General features: G+C 39.5%; 1 protein-coding gene and 1 long non-coding RNA gene across 5 annotated transcripts in view; both read left to right on the plus strand.

The window, feature by feature from the left end:
- Positions 1-17735, plus strand: part of PHF6 (PHD finger protein 6) — a 46669-nt gene that overhangs the window by 12520 nt on the left and 16414 nt on the right. For all 4 annotated transcript variants that reach the window (XM_032330122.1, XM_032330123.1, XM_032330124.1 and 1 more), the window contains 2 exons: positions 5823-5956; positions 6267-6310. In XM_032330122.1, coding sequence (XP_032186013.1) covers positions 5823-5956; positions 6267-6310 — 178 coding nt within the window. The remainder of the gene's footprint in view (positions 1-5822; positions 5957-6266; positions 6311-17735) is intronic.
- Positions 2147-3508, plus strand: LOC116582579. Its single transcript, XR_004282466.1, has 2 exons — positions 2147-3413; positions 3445-3508. It is a non-coding gene; the product is annotated as an uncharacterized LOC116582579 (long non-coding RNA).

A 17735-nucleotide genomic window follows, 5' to 3' on the forward strand; every position in this document is an offset into this window, starting at 1 on the left:
GCAGTGCTATTCCTTTTAGGAATTTTTTTAAAAAACATTTTATTTATTTATTTGAGAGAGAGAGAGAGAGAGAGAGCACAGAGGCAGAGGGAGAAGCAGACTCCCCTGGGATCAGGGAGCCCAACATGGGGCTCGATCCCAGGACCCCGAGATCAGGACTTGAGCCAAAGGCAGACGCTTAACTGCCCGAGCCACCCAGGCACCCCATAGGAATTTTTTTAAGATTTATTTATCCATTTTTAGAGAGAGACAGAGTGAGAGAGAGCAGAAGGAGGAGTGAGGAGAGCAGAGGGAGAGAATCTCAAGCGGACTCTGCTTTGAGTGTGGAGCCTGGTGCAGGGCTCGATCCCATGACCCTGAGATCATGACCTGAGCCAAAATCAAGGGTTGGTCGCTCAACTGACTGAGCCACCAGGCGCTTCTTTTTAGGAATTTATAACCAGTAAATCAGACAGCGGTCACTTAACCAGATAATTCAGAGGTCACTGAACTTTCTAACCATACTGGATAGGTGAGGGATTCCATTGCTTTACTTAAAGCAGTGACCCTGGAGTTTAGGAGCATTTTTTAGGCAGCTTGGAAAACTTACCCCAACTGCCTTGTCCCATGTTTTTACTGGAGGTAGTAATTATCTGTTACTGAAAACAACAGACACCGGTGTAAGGTGAACTGACCTCACTTTATTTTTGTCTCACGTCTCCTGTGCAGATATCCTAGGTAGCCTGTTCCCAACCCAAGTGCTCTTGGGATGTTTTCTTTGCCTACAGGTCTCATTTTGGAACCTCTTCTGCGTTCTCATAGGTTTATAGCCCTTTCTTGGGAGCAGATGTCAAGAGTAGTAACTACTTGGCCATGAGGATTTATATCTATACGGTGGTGATCAGTCCCCGATACACATGGTCTATACGCAGCAGTTAAGCTGGGCACAGCTGTCTTAGCAAGCCCTTTGTCCCTCGCTTCCCTGTGACTCTGGCTAGCCATCAGACTCTAGCTTTTACCCCCAAAAGCCACCCCTTTCTGCCCAGCCTAGAAGTTGGGAATCTCATTTTAGTTTCACTTTGTGTCTCTCTGTGCCCTTGGTTGAGTGTTCCCTATGGTTTACCCATAGCTATGGAGAAAGCAGTATTTCTCCTTTTATTCCGTAGGACTTCTTCCTGTTACAGACTGAATCTCAGCCCTGGCCTGGCTCAGCTGACTGAGGAGCAGGTACATGCCAGTCTCTGGCTCCCGCAGGACTTCAGCTAAGTCATCGTCCTTTCGGTTCCTGTTGTCGGCTCTCGGGTGTGACTTAGTTCCTCTTTAATCTGTGGGTCAGCCCCTTGAGACTCAGCTTGTTGGGTACAGCTTGACATTAGCGTCAGATAGCTTCACAGGTTTTAGAATAGTGCTTACCACAGGCAGGGAGGGTGCAGACATGTTGGTTAAAGGGTACTAACTTGCATTTCACGAATTTTTAAAATATTGTGCCATATAGCCTGAATATATATATATAACTTTTAGCAAAAAAATTTTAAAGTTAGTATAGTTTCTGGCCATACTGTAAAGATTACGTGCAAACATCTGCAGTAGGATGGGGCCTTCCCCCCCCTTCCCAGGCTCCCCATTTCAGAAGAGGTGATCGAGTTTTGGGGCTTACTAGGTCTACTAGGTAGCAAACTGAAGAGAGGAGGGAAAATAAAAGAAAAATCATTATCAACAAATTTTCACCTCTACTTAAAGAGCTTGAAATCAGGTTGACATTTATACTTCTGTTGGGGGCAGGAAATCAGCCCTCAGCAGAGTATTTGCTGTGTGGGACAGACATTTTTGCAGGGGGAAGAGGTCCACAGTTAGTTAGTTCACCATGTTCCTGTCAGGTTAACTTTCATTTTCCCACATTTGCAAGAGTCATGGGTAGTGTAAACTTGATATGAAATGGCAGCTCACAGTCCTTCTGCTAGGAGCCCAGTAGGGACAGTGACAAATTTGAGGGCAAATGTTTTATGTAGGGGCGCCTGGGTGGCTCAGTGGGTTAAGCCTCTGCCTTTGGCTCGGGTCATGATCCCAGGGTCTTGGGATCGAGCCCCACATGGGGCTCTCTGCTCAGCAGGGAGCCTGCTTCCCCCTCTCTCTCTGCCTGCCTCTCTGTCTACTTGTGATCCCTCTCTCTCTCTGTCAAATAAATAAATAAAATCTTTAAAAAAGAGAGAGAGAGAAATATGGTATGACATTGCCTGGGTCCAGCACACTGCTGCCTTGCCATTTTGGGGACCCCATGATCCTGTGACTCTATTTCAAGAGAAGTCATCTTTGTTTTATCTCCCATAATTTTTTTTTTAGGTGTACCAGAAACCTATCTGGTTTCCCAACTTCTTTAATTTTTCTTTTTCTCTCTTTTGATTCTCAACCTTATATCTCACAGGGCTAATCTGTGCCTCCCAAATAGTCTCACTTCTGTGCATTCTATGCCCCTTCTACTGGACTGTTCTTCTCAATTGTACCTTTCCAAAATCTAGATCAGACTGTTTAAATTTGTAGGCATGTTTAAAGATTATTCTGTGAAATCTGTAGGCATTAGAAACATATATGGGAAAAAATATGCTGGGAGATACTAAAATCTTCAGTAACAGGAAGCTTAAAATCAACACATTTGCTGAGCACTACTTTGTAAAAGCACAGTGGCAGTGTTCCAGAAAACTCAGTCTAGAAACAATTGATGGATAAAATCTATACATTTACAAATATAATTAGCCACGCAAGGAAGTAAAATGCTAAGAGCCAAAAATGAATACTATATCTTAAGTCCCACAGGAGTTTAGAGATGAAAGAATTATTTAGGGGTTAGGGTATATAGCGTGGTACACTTCAAGGTAACAGTTGTGTCTCCATTTTGTGTTCATAGGCGCACAATGATGTTTAAATTGTATATTTTGTTCTCTTATGGGTACTTTTTGCTATTTGGTTAGCATCTTGCCAGAATTTCATATACAAGTGGGTATTTCGGCTTATATATGAATGCTGCTTAAAATAGATCCAGTAAATTCTAACTGAGAAAAATTCCTACTGCTAACCTTAAAGAGAATTTTCCACTCTTGGAAACCATTTTTAATGGAACATCTTCTTCCTTTCTTCCTTGAGGAACTGACAAAAGTGAGAATGAGCTTCTTCTCACTTAGAAATTGTATCTGTCCTAAATTACTGTAGTTAACTTGTGATACTTTGGGCAGATTTAAACAGAACCAGCAAAGACAAATTTTGATATATTTTGGACATTTGGTTTCCTTCTTATTCTCAACAAACTGACAGATGGGTATTAAAAGCATTGGCTAGTGTATTCTCCCAAGAATAATTTTTTACATGTGAAAGTATTTTTGCCCATTGTAGGAAAAAAACATCAGAAAAAACGGGAAATTGTAAAGAAAACCAGCCACCTAGTGCCACCTAGTGCCACCTAGTGCCACCTAGTGACAGCTCCTTAGCATTTTGCTATATTTGCTTCCTCCCATTTTTGAAGAATTTGTGGGGTTTTTAAAATTTTTTTTTAAAGATTTTTATTTATTTATTTGACAGAGAGAGACCCAGCGAGGGAGGGAACACTAGCAGGGGGAGTGGGAGAGGGAGAAGCAGGCTTGCGCTGAGCAGGGAGCCTGATGCGGGGCTCCATCCCAGGACCCTGGGATCAGGACCTGAGCCAAAGGCAGACGCTTAACAAATGAGCACCCAGGTGCCCCCAAAGAATTTATTATAAACCCAACTGTGATCGTAATTAACAGAGTTTTGTATCCTGCTTTATTCTTCATACATAAACATTTTCCCATGCCCTTAAGTTTTCTTTGGAGCGTGGCTATAGACTATTTCTGCCTATGGGTGTGCTATAATTCAAAGATTTTTCAGTTGTTTTCCATGAGTGGTTTTACATTTTGGACGATTGCAAATAATTCTGCAGTGAAGATGATACGTATATAAATCATTTGAATCTAATTTTTTTAGACTAGATTAATAGAAGTAAAGTTAGTGGATCAGGAAATAAGAACTTTTTAAAAGCTTTCTGATATATATGGCAAAAGCTGCTATGCAGAGTATAGTGATTCCCAGCAGGATACGAGAGTGCCCGTGTCACTGTGCTTTTGCCAGCGTCGAGCCAAGTGCAGTATTTTTAACAGTCCCTCCCCTCCTTTCATTTTGGCTCGCTAATTGAATTCATAATCGTTTCTTCAAAATGTACCTGTGCAAACCCATTTTTGATGAAATTTCAAGATGAACTATTTACAGTAGAGTTCTTAATGAGGTGGAGTAATGTTCAACCTGTTTAGATTAAAAAAAAAAAGGTTGTAAAATAGTATGTACAGAATTACATGGACAAATACTTGCATATAAACATTGTAACATACTCTAAGTGTATCTCTGGTAAGCAGGAGTTAGTTTGTTGTTGTTTGTTTGTTTTAATTTTCTTTTGCCTTCGTGTTTTCCAAAATGTCTGTAATGTGTGTTTTTTGATGAAAGATATAATTTGCTAAAATGATAAAACTTCGTAATTAAGCTGTAGTACAAATGCTGCACCTTCTCAAGAATTTACAAGCTCCCCAAAAGTGTTTAACAGCTTTTCCTGCTTGATAATTTGGCACAGTATTTCTTTTTAAGTAATACTCTGAAGTTTCTGTATTTAAGGAAATGGGAGTGTTTCTCTAATAGTAATAATGGCACTAGCCCTCATGTTTTCTGGAATGTACCTGTATTGAGAATGTTTCTGACTCAGAAAGGAGTATTTCTTAAATGACAGTTTGAATGAGAGGTTGAGTGTTTGACTTGCTTAGAGAAGTGTAAGGAATTTTATTGGAATTTATATTAGCTTTCCAGTGTACCCAAATTGCTTAGGGGCCAAGTAATCCACAAGTTAGGGTGGTAAGTGTTCTTTATATTAAAATTAATAGAGGAATGAGAACAGTTCCGAATGAGGTATCTAGCAACCAAGAAACAGTTTTTAAGATTTGCCTTACAGTGAATTTATTTTGGCATGGCATTTATAGCTCAGGAGAATAGCTCATTAAAAGTCCACTCAGTACCATGTACAATGATACGTTAATCAAAACCACTAACAGTCATTGTTATGTGCTTTTTTTTAAAAGAGCTTTTTCGTAAATTGAGAGCATGAGCTAGTTAAACAATAGGAATTATCTAATAAAGTCAAAAGGTAAATTCCATTAAAATATGTTTAAAGAGTCTGTTCTTCTATCTGCCTGAATTCATAACATGAGGTAAGTAACATAGATTAAATTAAAATAGATGAGTGTATTTTCACAATCAATTTGACATCACAAAATATTTTTAGAGCTTGAGATATTTAAATATCTACTTAATTTTTTATCCTTCTTCGTTCACTTGAAATTGATTTTACCAAGTTCCCCAATAATATGTGAGGGTTTTTTTCCCCCAAAGATTTTCATTAAGGAGAAATGTGAAGGAAAAATTTTTTCTGGTATGAGACATTTTCCACAGTTACCCATTTCCAGGAAAATCTGGATTGTGAAAAGGTCTAAGTGACATACAGCTTACAGTCCTGATTCGCAACATTTCAAATTTTCTCTTGACCACAGTGAAACAGTAGACATTAATAATATTCCATTAATTTTGTCAGCATTCAATCTTGGGGGAGAAAGTACCCTTACTTGAATTTTATTCAGATTATTTCTAGGCAAGAAAACAAGAAAAATTGCATTATTAGTTACAAAACTTTTCAATAACCAGTTTGTTTTCCTTGACAGAGATTGATATGCCTCTAACCTGCCATCATGGCCTTAGCAGAATCGCACACTAATAATCATTATTTTATTGTTTTGCTGTAGATGTGCTCTTTGTGCCATTGTCCTGGAGCCACAATTGGTTGTGATGTGAAAACATGTCACAGGACATACCACTACCACTGTGCGCTGCATGATAAAGCTCAAATACGGGAGAAACCTTCACAAGGAATTTACATGTAATTATTTAACTTCTCTTTCAGTTGTTTTTTTTGTGTGTGTTTTGTTTTGTTTTAGCAGTCCTACTTTCTTTAGGCTTTTGTAAAAGTTTTTCCCATTTCAAAGCATTTCATTATCATTGTAAAGAGTGTTTCTGGTAATGAGTTGAATGGTTAGACCCATGGCATAGGACGTTTAATAAGATTTTTGGAATCCAGCTTGTGAATGGGGTGAAGTGTACTGCTCATTTTTTTAATCTGAAAAAGAGTTTAGTTTTTTGGCTTGGTAATTTTTGACTTCTTCATTTGGTTTTGTTTTTTTTTTTTATAGGGTTTATTGCCGGAAACACAAGAAAACTGCACATAATGCTGAAGGTACGTTGTGCAGCCACTTTTCAACATCAGGAAGAGATTTGAGTGAATTCTACTATACTAATTTTTACCATAAGGTGTATCTCAATAGTGAATACATTTCAAAGAATTAACAAAAGTGTTAGGATAAACTAAGTGCATAGTGAAAGAGATATGGATTTTTGAGAAAATATTTACCCCTGAAGTTCTTGTAAGGAGTATGTTGAGATATATTTTATCTTTAGGAAAAAAAAAAGGATGCTAGTGATTTTGGATTTCTGTGCTCATGTAAGTGTTAGTAGATTGTAAAGGTAATAATTGGGATCCTTAACTACTGTCGGATGAGCTAGAGTTATTGGTACATTTTGTGATCACAAGGCTTACTGTTAAATTTTTAACATTTACTTTTTTGTACTTTTTGTACTTTTGTACAGTTGTACACATTGTACTTTTTTTTGAAAATACAGACATGTTCATAAGAAGTGATCAATCTTAAAGTATGTTAACTTTTAAAATGACTTTATAGTTTATTTCTCCTTAAACTTATATAAAACAACATTGGGGTGTTTATAAATAGTTAGCCAAGTTGTCCTTGGTCTTTGGAAGGGATGGAAAGTTCTTAAATTGAACTCTGACTTGGTTCACGCCTTTGTAAACATACGGTTTTGATATTTTCACTAGCTATATAGAAAGGCTTAGATTTAATCTGAGATTGTTCTACCCTTCCAGTTAAATTAGAGATCTTTGGTTTTTGGTAGCCTCTGAGAACATGTTGCTTAGAATTAGGAGGGTTTGAACCTGCCGATTTAGGAAGTGGTTTCCCATGTTAGGGTTTACCTAATTATCTGTATTAGCCTATTAAGAGTTTGTCACCCTCTTTGTTTGATATCTTAGATCGTGGCTATATCCTCCACTTTGGGACTCTAGATTAGTTCCAGTACTTAGTGTAGTGTAGACTTAAAAAAACTTGTCTTTAAGGTAAACAGATTGGATAAATAGTAAGACCAGAACATTTTAGAGGTGATAAAGTACTACTGAGAAACCTTTACACTGTTTCCCTTGTTTTTTTTTTTTCCCTCGTTCAGTTTTAGAATTCAGTCGAAGACCTTGTTCAAAGGTTAAGAGGAAGCTTGCCCACCTTTCATTACTTCAGATTTTAACAATGGGTTTGATTCTCTTTAAGATTGTGGTGACCAGATGTGTATGGTAAAGCAAGGGTTAAGAGTTAAGGCCCTGAAGGAACCCAAGTACAGGCTGCTCTGGGGGCAGGAGAGTTGAGTGCGGCAACCATGTTTAGTGGAGCCGGCTTCCCTTCTATTCTCTAGCTTTCTGAAGCTGATAGTACCATCTAGTGGTAGGGACAAGTCACTGCAGGCTGCGTAAAGTAAAAGAATTTTGCTCACCCTTTTGCTTTGAGAAACTTACCGAGAAAGATCTAAATTAATAATTTTCAGGATGATTGTTTTTTAATGTAACTGGCAGGTTCCTACAGTTCAAATTCATGATATAATTGTTTTGAATTTTGGGTTCAGTGTATACTTTCGTAGCACTATGGGACCTCATGCCGTATTGATGTATGAACAATGTGCTTACACTCACATTGTAGAACTTGAAGCATAATTTTACAATTTAAAGACACTTCAGGGTTTGTATTTATTGACTTTTGGCTTTTATCACTTTTATCTAGCTTTCATTTGCTTGATATTGAGGGCTTTGTTAGAAACAGATTTCCGGCTATTTCATTGTTCTACTAGGAAACCATTGTTCTAGTAGGAAAACAGGGGGCTCTAATAGGAAATCTGCTTTATGATTCTAATTTATGGTTGGGGTTTCTAGGATTGTGTTTCAGGATGGTAGTTTGTGCAGCAGAGAGGAATTGATACCTGTGGCCATATCTCTTGGTCATTTGCCGTCAGCTCAGTCATCTAGTTTGCTAATACTTAAAATGATAAATCCTCTGTGATTCAGTCTGTTCATATGAGTTTGATGTAATATGAACTGTGTTTTGAAATACTAAATTTGAGATTCTCTTTACTGTCTCCACAGTTTTGCCTTTTCCAGAAGGTCATATAGTGGGAGTCATACCCTACGTAGCCTTTTCCAGTTAGCTTCTTTCACCGAGTTGGCTGTTTTCTTGGAGGGCAGCGGATTAGTTGATGCGTAAATGCTTATGAGAGAGGCTGTGATAGGCGAGAAGAGATTGAAGGTCTGGGAAGGAGGAGACTCAGTGCTTGGACAGAAGAATTGCCCTGTGATAGGAGAACATTTCCTTTGTAATAGGAGAGCGGGAAGAGGGGGGATGGTTCCCAACTGGTCTGTCGTCTCTGTGAGGGAAAACGTAGGGTGAGGCCTGAGGGTTGGAAATCAAAGGCGGGAGGAGAAAGTTTGAAAGAACAGTTGTGAAGACTGGGAGAGGAAGTTTGCCTAGAGAAGTGTAAGGTTTCCCGAGTGGATAGAGGGCTCAGTTAAGGTTGTTAACCATTAATTGACATAGTGATACCCTCAGGTTGTGTGACTTCCTTCAGCACTTCAGGATCCGTCGTGTAGCACAGAGAGAGTGTTTAGTTGGTTGGATCAGAATTGGGATTTTGCCAAGTGGGTTCAACAAAGACGTAACGGTCAAAGGGAGTTGAGGATATCTGCAAGGCAAAAATCTGCCGGAAGTGAAGGCAGGAAAAAAAGAAAGAGGAAGGAGTTAATAGATTGGGTGTCCTGGTAAGGTGGAAGGTCAATGAGAATGAAAGTACTCGGGAAAGCAGTCATTTTGTGGTCCCAAAGTGTGTGTGATTTATAGTGATTTCAGAGGTTAGAACCATTTTTAGGTGATTGTGAAGGTGTCTGGGTGTGATTATCGGAATTGGGTAGTTGATGGAGAACACCACTGAAGGTCACGGAACTTGCTAGGATTGTCCCATAGGCTGTTGAAGTCACCCAGGATGCAGCGGGGGCTAGGAAGGAGAAAAGAGCTACAGAAAATCTGAAGCAGGGGTAGAGTGATTGGTAGAATGGAAGGGAGGAAGGTAGCATAGTCAGTGTACCAGCAAAATTGGCATCATCTGGGAGTTGGTTAGAAACGCCTAATCTGAAGCCCCACCCCTGACCTACAAAATAAGCATCGCCACTTTGACGAGATCCCAGGTGGTTCGTGTGCACGTTAAAGTTTGAGAAGCAGTGCTTTAGCTGAATGTCGTGGATGTCAGGCGCAGGGCTTTTTACAAGGGGCTACAGAACTAATGGTTCAGCAAGGCTGTCTAGTAGAACTTACGGTGGCAGTGGACATGTTCTCTATTTGCACTGTCCAATATGGTAGCCACTAACCACATGTGGTCGTTGAGTACTTAAAAATCTGTGTAGTACCCTCCTAGTCTTAATAGGAATTTATACATTGGGGCACCTGGGTGGCTCCATTGGGCATCTGCCTTCTGCTCAGGTCATGATCCCAGGGTCCTGGGATTGAGCCCCGCATCCCTCCCCACATCCCCACATTAGGCACCCTGCTCAGTGGGGTGTCTGCTTCTCCTTCTGCCCCTTCCCCCAACGTGTTCTCTTTCTGTCAAATAAATAAAATCTCTAAAAGAATAGGAATTTATACATTAAAATTGGACAGGAAAAGCCAGAACTAAATTCTAAAGTGGTATTTTAAAAATGTCAAACATTAGCAATAGCATGTAGTTCTAGCTTGTAACTGCTGCTAGTTTCTGAATTGTAGAAGTAGTTAAACATGACAGCTCGTCATCAGTAAACATTTGAGTACCTACAAGGAACTGTGATTACCTCTTGTGGTTCTTCTAAAACCCTTTTCATTAAGGGGTTAAAGCTTTTCTGTTTAATAATTTACATGGAGCAAAGTCATCTGTGGTGAGATAGGAAGCAGAGTAGAGGCTGAGTGTTAGTTCCTTGGGAATGTGTAGATTGTTAAAGTCGTGATCACAAACAGAACCTCAGCTCAGTTTGGGTTCTTGACATCGTAAGTAGCCAAACTTGTGGCTTATTATTTTTGTTGAACTACCCAGTACAGAATGTTGTGCTCAGGATGGACACTCAAGAGAAATCTGTGATCTCTTTCCTTTGGGTTGAAACAAAGCATGGTATGTAATGCATCACTTATTTTGGGGTGACCTTTCTGTCGCCTGTGATTGCTCTTGTACTGGATGTTAGTAGACAAGATGAATTAATAAAACAGCGTTTGGGGTTTTTGTGGGGGACATCATTTAGTGACAGATATGTGACGAGCTGATTAAAATACAGTGCTGACACATGAAAGTACTTAGAGGTAAAGGGGTATCATGCTTGTATCTTAAACCCTCAGAAAATAGTATATGAATGATAAAGCCAATGTGGTAAGTTGTTAACATTTGGGTGAAGGGTATAAAGGAATTGTTTCTGTCAATTTTTATAAGTCTGAAATTACTTAAAAATAGCTTAGTGGTGGGGCGCCTGGGTGGCTCAGTGGGTTAAAGCCTCTGCCTTCAGCTCGGGTCATGATCCCAGGATCCTGGAATCGAATCCCGCATCGGGCTCTCTGCTCAGCGGGGAGCCTGCTTCATCCTCTCTCTCTTGGCCTGCCTCTCTCCCTCCTTGTGATCTCTGTCAAATAAATAAATAATAAAAATCTCAAATTAAAAAATAGCTTAGTGGTAAGTGCTATAATTACTTGCAGTGGCCATAAAAGACAATGTAAGGGACTCTTTTGTGCCTAACCTTGGAAAAGCTCATCTTTAATGGACAGTTTGAAAATTTTTTTTTACAGATTTTAATTTTTTTACAATTTTTTTTTACAGATTTTATTTATTTGACAGAGAGATCACAAGCAGGCAGAGAGGCAGGCAAGGGTGCGGGGGGAAGCAGGCTCCCCGCCGAGCAGAGAGCCTGATGCAAGGCTTGTCCCCCGGACCCTGGGATCATGACCTGAGCTGAAGGCAGAGGCCCAACCTACTGAGCCACCCAGGTGCCTCCAGTTTGGAACTGTTTATATTGTCAAATCATTTAACTCAATTTGTGTTTCAAGAACTAGAGTCATCATAGTTACATTAGAAATATATTGTGTGTTGTTATCCATGTAGATTCGAAGCCTTTGCCTGCTTGAATATTCCCTTAGTATTTTCTTTTCGTTTGTTTTCTCTGGAATGTGCTGCACCTTCCAGTCTTCATTACTTGTATCAAATGGAAGTTTAGGGAGGTTCTACTATGATACCAAAGTCTTTAAAACCTTTTAGGTTTTGTAACATTGAATAGATTTAGGAAGTACTAGAAAGGCAATTTTGTACACTGGTTGAATGTGGGCTCTGAAATCAGATCTATATTTGAATCTTAGCTCTGCTACTTACTAGTCACATGGTCTTGGGCAAGTGATTTAGTATCTCTTGGAGCCTTAGATACTGCATTTGTAAAATTGAAAAAAAAAAAACCTACCTGGAAGAACTGTCATAAGGATTAAATGAAATAGCATGTGTAAGGGCCTTAGCAGTGTTCCGGGGACATCGTCAAGGGCTCAGTAAGTACTAAGTGCATGCGCTCTTCCTTGGAAGGTAATAGAATTTACACTGTATTTGGGATTTAACTTGGAAAATGTTAGTGATGTATTCACATTGTGCCCTCTGCTAGAACTGACTCCCTATTTTTTCTTCGATTCACCAGCTTTGTTGACTACCCCCGTGCAGAGTGCTGTGCTAGGCACTCTTTATGCTTATCTTTCACTTAGCACGCTTTACAAGCTCGTTATCAGAAGTTTCAGATGTACACAAGAGTATGTTTGAGAAAAAGCCCCATCACCTGGCTTTAGCAGTCATCAGCTCGTGGCCAGTCTTGTTTCATCTGCACCCCTCACCTACTTCCTCTGGATAATTGGGACTGAAGTTCCAGACCTATTTCATTTTAGCACACTTAATTAAGATTTACTATTTTTTTTTAAGATTTACTATTTTTGATGTATGTTATGTGTTTATATATGCATCTGTATGTGGATGTGCATAAAATCATTTATCTCCCAACTTTACCAACAAAGCAGAAAGCAGAGTTGAAGCCGAGCAAAAGCACATCGTGTTTCCATGGGTGAAGGCAGGGCAAGTGACCTCCAGGCCTCCTGTGGTCGCAGCCCTATAGATGCAAAGCAGAGGTGGTGACGCTTGCCCCCCCAGCCTTAATGCTCATCAGTTTGCTTTTGTTTTCAAAATAATTTCACCACACATTTATTGAGTGCCTCCTGGGTGTGGGCGCATTGGGCAATTTAGAAAATAAGCCCTTTGACAAAGAGCTTACAGGCTACACAAGGTATGAGAAGAATAATAACTAACATCTGAATAGAATTTTCTAGTTTACAAAGCATTTTTCACATTTTCTTAAGGCATCCTTTTCAGGAAGGTGTGAGCATTAGTTCCCTTTGATACACCAGGAGACTTCACCTCATGGGCATTAACTAGCTTTACCAAGTTTTAAGACCTGGAAGGTGCCTGTCTTCAGACTTTCTATCCAGGGGTCCTTTCTCCCTGATGTGAGAGTTTGGGAGGAAAGGCAATGGAGCTAAAACCAGGAGGGGAGAAGACGGGAAAATACTGATTAGGAAGAAGAGAATTGGTAAAGGAACAGGTCGGGCTGGACGGTACTAGGAGGAGGAGAGTTGGGGCCCTGGTCACTTGGTCACTGCTGTGCCTCCTAGTGACAATCAGAAGGGTTGCAGACAGGAGCCTGGCCTTTTGGAGGTGACAGAGATGTTTAGGAGCTGTACTCACAGCAAGTGGATGGGAATGCTTGGTGGCCCAGGAAGGAGCACAGCCTTGTTTTGTCACCTCCCTTACCAGCCTGGGTTTGTAGGAGTTGAAGCTGTGAACACAAGGGTAAGGTTTTGGGGTTTATTGCTCTCATTTGTTTGAAAAGGTATATGAACGTTGTACAGGAGCCAGCAATATGCCAAGAGTATCCACTGTTCGCAAGCTTTCCTCCCATCCCTCCGCTTCTATCTGTTCCCAGATTCCTTTGCTAAACGCAACCACTGCTGGCCGTTTCCTAAGTGCCCTTCCCGAGCCTTGCTCTGCAGACAGAAGCAGATGTGAAGCCGTCCTCTTTCTAACTTCCGGAGCACCTGAAATGGTGTACTTCTGTGACAGTGGATATTACCACTTCAGAAGCATGTCGGAACTCACTGGCATAGATTTGTCCCAGCTCTGCCACTTCCCAGCTTTGTGGCCCTGGCTAAAGTTATCAAACCTTTCCCAAACTTTTCCTTATCTGTAAAAATGAGGGATCTGGACGGTGGCGGATAGAACCTCGCGGGGCAGGTGGTGAGGCTCCAGCACGATCGCGTGTATAATTTGCGGAGCACATGTGGCACAGTCAGAACTCCAGAAGCTGAAATGTGAGCTCTTAGATTTGGGCTCTTTCCAATTTAGAGATTACACAGAAAAGGGCAAAATGCAGAATAGGATACTTAGGATGCCATTTGTTCGTGTCTCCTTTTAAAAAGCCCATTTGCACACACAGGGAAAACAGTAGCTAACAGATACGGAGAGGGTCTCACCGGCCAGGCGCTGTTCTTGAACTCACTTCTTTACACGGGCGGACTCATCCGGTTTATTCTTGGGCCCTGTGAGGTGGCTCTGGCAGTTCCAGGATCCAAAACCAGGCTCTCAACCCTTGAGGTTGAGAAGAAAAGCAGTTAAGGGGGGTTACTTGAGGGAGAGAGGAGGGGAGGGGAGGCCAGAAAGCCAGGGCGCCACTGGCAGTGCCGAGCAGGCAGAATTAGAAGGTGGAAAGGGAGGTTTTTACCTTTTTTATGCAGAGTTCCTTTATAATTATTACTGAAGAAGGAAACAACATTTAATGTTAAAACATTTTCACGCTTTTGAAATGGGGGTGGACCTGTTGTAACCGTGAAAAATTTAAACAAAAGCACTGTGACTAGCCTCATGCTCCTTTTTCCATGTGCATTTTCAGTGATTTTTTTTTTTTAGGGTAAATTTCCCAAAGTCCAGTCACTAGGTTGAAGGGTTGAGTCTTCTTAAGGTTCCTGAGGTCTGTCGCCGTGTCACTTTCTGGAAGGTTGTGCTGGCTTGTGCTCCCATCAGTGGTGGAGGAGTTTACCCTGCTTTCACTGCCTTGGATGATGGAAGTTCTTTCAGTTATGGAAGTAGTTCATTTTCCATTGTTTCATATGAAAATAGTACAATAATACTAAATTAAAGCAGATCAGTGAGCCCTGGCCTTGCACTGAAGTCACTTTCTTGAGGAGTAATTGGTAGTCAGTTTGGTGGGTATCTCCCCAGAGCCTTGTTTACCTCCATACAAACCTGTGTAGCTAGTGTCTGTGCACACTTACTGATAAATACGGTGGCATCATAGTTGATGTACATACTATGATGCTACTTGCTTTTTTAATTCTGTGATTTATCACAGACCTCCTTCCCTTTTGGTGGTTCCAGATTGACCGCATTCTTTTTGCTTTTTTTCCGTTGAAGCAATTTTGTCTTTTTTCCTATCAGTTGACCTCATTCTTTTCCCCATAGAATAAATAGAACCATAGCGTATTTAAGAATTTCTCTGTCAAATAAAATCATTTATATCTATTTGTTTCACTAAAACAAACGAGATTGCATTGATCTTCCTTGTACATATATGTTTACTTACCTATACGAGTGATTCTATAGGATAAAGTTTTAAAAAGGGGTTTGCATTTAACTTTGGGGAAAGGACTTTCACACCCAGGTGGGTTAGGTTCCCACCAACAGTGTATTTCCTGCCTCTGTGCTGGACCTTATCAGTCTTTAATTTTTGCAAATCCTGTTATCTCATTTAATTTCCATTTCTCTTATCACTAGTAAGGTTGGCCTTACTGTTCAAGTTTTTTTTTTTTTTCAGTCATTTATATTTTTTCTGTGAATTGCCAGTTTCTGTCCTTTGTGCATTTTTCTCTCTGGGTTTGTCCTTTTGAAATAGATTTGTGAGTGAGTGATTTCTGTAATAGGGGTATTAATTCCCCGTCACTAAATGGGAATGATTTCCCAGTTTATCATTTGTCTTCTATTTCTGTTACGGTGCCTTGTGCCATGCAAAGGTTTGTTTGTTTGTTTGGTTTGGTTTGGTTTGGTTTACAGATCTATTATTTATTTGAGAGAGAGAGAGAGAGAGCGAGCGCGTGCACGCAGGTGGGGGGGGTGGGCAAAGGGAGAGGAAATGGAGAGAATCCTGAAGCAGACTCCCTGCTGAGTGCAAAGCCCCATGCGGGGCCCCATCCCAGGACCTTGAGATCATGACTCGACCCCAAAGTAAGAGACAGCCACCCAACCACCTGAGCCACCCAGGTGCCCCCATGCAAAGGTTTCTAATGTTGAGTCAGATCTCAATCCTTTCCTTTATGACTTCTTAGGTGACTTGACCCAAGATTATAAAAAATACTCTCCTCCATTTTCTTCTCTGTTATATTTATAGTTGGTTATTTTATGATAAGATTTTTCTCATATGGTGTAAGGAAAGGAGTGTCAGTGTTTAAAAAGTGGATAGCCAATTACACCATCGTGTCTTCTCCCCACGCATCTGAAATGCTACCATTATACTCTGAATTCCCATATGCTTGTGGGTCTATTTTCAACCTTGCTTTCTCTCTTGCTGATATAGGTCTCTTCCTGTGCCAAGATTTTAACTGCTGTTTCTTTATAGTATATTTTGAGATTTCAAAAAAAAAATTCTTGTGTATGATATATTTACTCTTTGAGAAAACAGTGGGATCAACCATTTTATCAGAGTTGCATTAATTAGGTTAGTGAGAGCTGACATTCTGATGTTGATCCTGTTTGTCCCGAGGCATGGTGTAGCTCAGTATTTCTGTGGGGCTTCTTCTAGATTTTTATTTCTAACTCATTTTTTGTTTCTTCTTACTTTTTATAAGTCTGCTATTTTGATAGGTGAAAATGACATATCACTTAATTTACACTTTGAGTCCAGAGAAGTCAAATTTCCTATAGAACTATGTTTAACTACTTACTTTCTGTGAATTATTTGATCATATGTTTGGTCCATTTTTTCAGTTGGGGTGTTAATCTCTTAGGAGCTTATATGGTAAGGATAGTGATCCTTTTTCACAATTACAGCAGGTTTTTCTCGTTTGTTTGCCTTTTAATTTTAACACTGTCTTTGCTATGTAAGTTTGAAAATTTAATATAATTAAATTTGTCAGTCTTTTACGATTTTTACTATTGCTGTTAAAGTCCCCTAAAATTTTACACCGAATTGTTCCATATTTAGGACCAAAAAAAGAAGGCCATTTGGAAAACTAGTCATGTTGGTCTGATAATGGAATCAGTTAAGTAATTTCTTTAACGGTGTTTAAGAATGCAGTGTTACAGTGTTAGTGATTATTTGTTTTCATTGTAACAATATTATGTGTATCACATGTACGGTATAACATGCATCAGAATGATTGAAACATTTGCTTATGATTTTTTATTTTAAAGAACTTTTAAATTGGGGGCAACTGCAAGTAATTCTGACAGTCCTAATGAAATTCTGTTTCTTAGAAGCTGTCAGTTTGAATGTTTAAAGTCTGTGATGTGTTCTGATAGGAAATTTGCTATAATGTTAAGATCAGAAGGTATTTTTGACTTCTCTGTCTTCACAGGGAATTAGCCATATAAATTTGCCTTGTTGCCTATAAAATGCTGTCCACTTCTACCTTTTCCCCTTTTTTCCTCCTTCAAACCCTACTGCAGTTATGTGAAGTGGCATTGATATAAATTTTTATTAACTGTTTCACAAACAGTCTGATGCTTTCATTTCGAGTTTTATGTATTCAGATACAGTAATTAAATTACCCTTTTCTTGTCATAATGACTATGCTTTTATTTCTAAAATAATAAAAAAATTTAAAACCGTTGTAGTATTTATTAGGAAATATATTAGCATCTATGATTCGAAGTTGATATGCTTTCTCATTGAAAAATTAGTCCCTGGAATCGAAGACTTATGTTAAAAGAAAAAAACAATGGAAGCATTAGAACTGTGCCTAAAACTTTTAGTTGGACCCTAAAAGACAAGTGAATGTTTGGTTTTTATACTTTTTTACACTAAATACATTGTCTTACGTACAGTAGGGCCTCAGTAAATGTTTATAGTGAATGAAACACCCTTCTGTTAATGGTAGAAATTCTTTTCAAATTGCTGGGAAATGTAGTGTAAAATTTCTGCATACATTTTGTTTAATCTCTTAAAGTATACAACTAACTTGCAACACAGCTTTTTTTTAACCATTTATGTTAGAAATGCCTTTTATACTTACCATTTAATTACTTGATCAGTAGTTAGTTCATTTGTACAAGACTTGCTCATTGAATATGATCATCTGATTTTCATGACTGTTCAAGGAGCTATGCTAGAACTGCGATGTCTGATAGAACTATTTTTGTGATAATAGAAACATTCTCTATCTGTGATGTCTGGTACAGGCGCAGCTTGCCTCATGTGA

The sequence above is a fragment of the Mustela erminea genome, chromosome X (genome assembly GCF_009829155.1).
Source record: "Mustela erminea isolate mMusErm1 chromosome X, mMusErm1.Pri, whole genome shotgun sequence".
Lineage (NCBI taxonomy): Eukaryota > Metazoa > Chordata > Mammalia > Carnivora > Mustelidae > Mustela > Mustela erminea.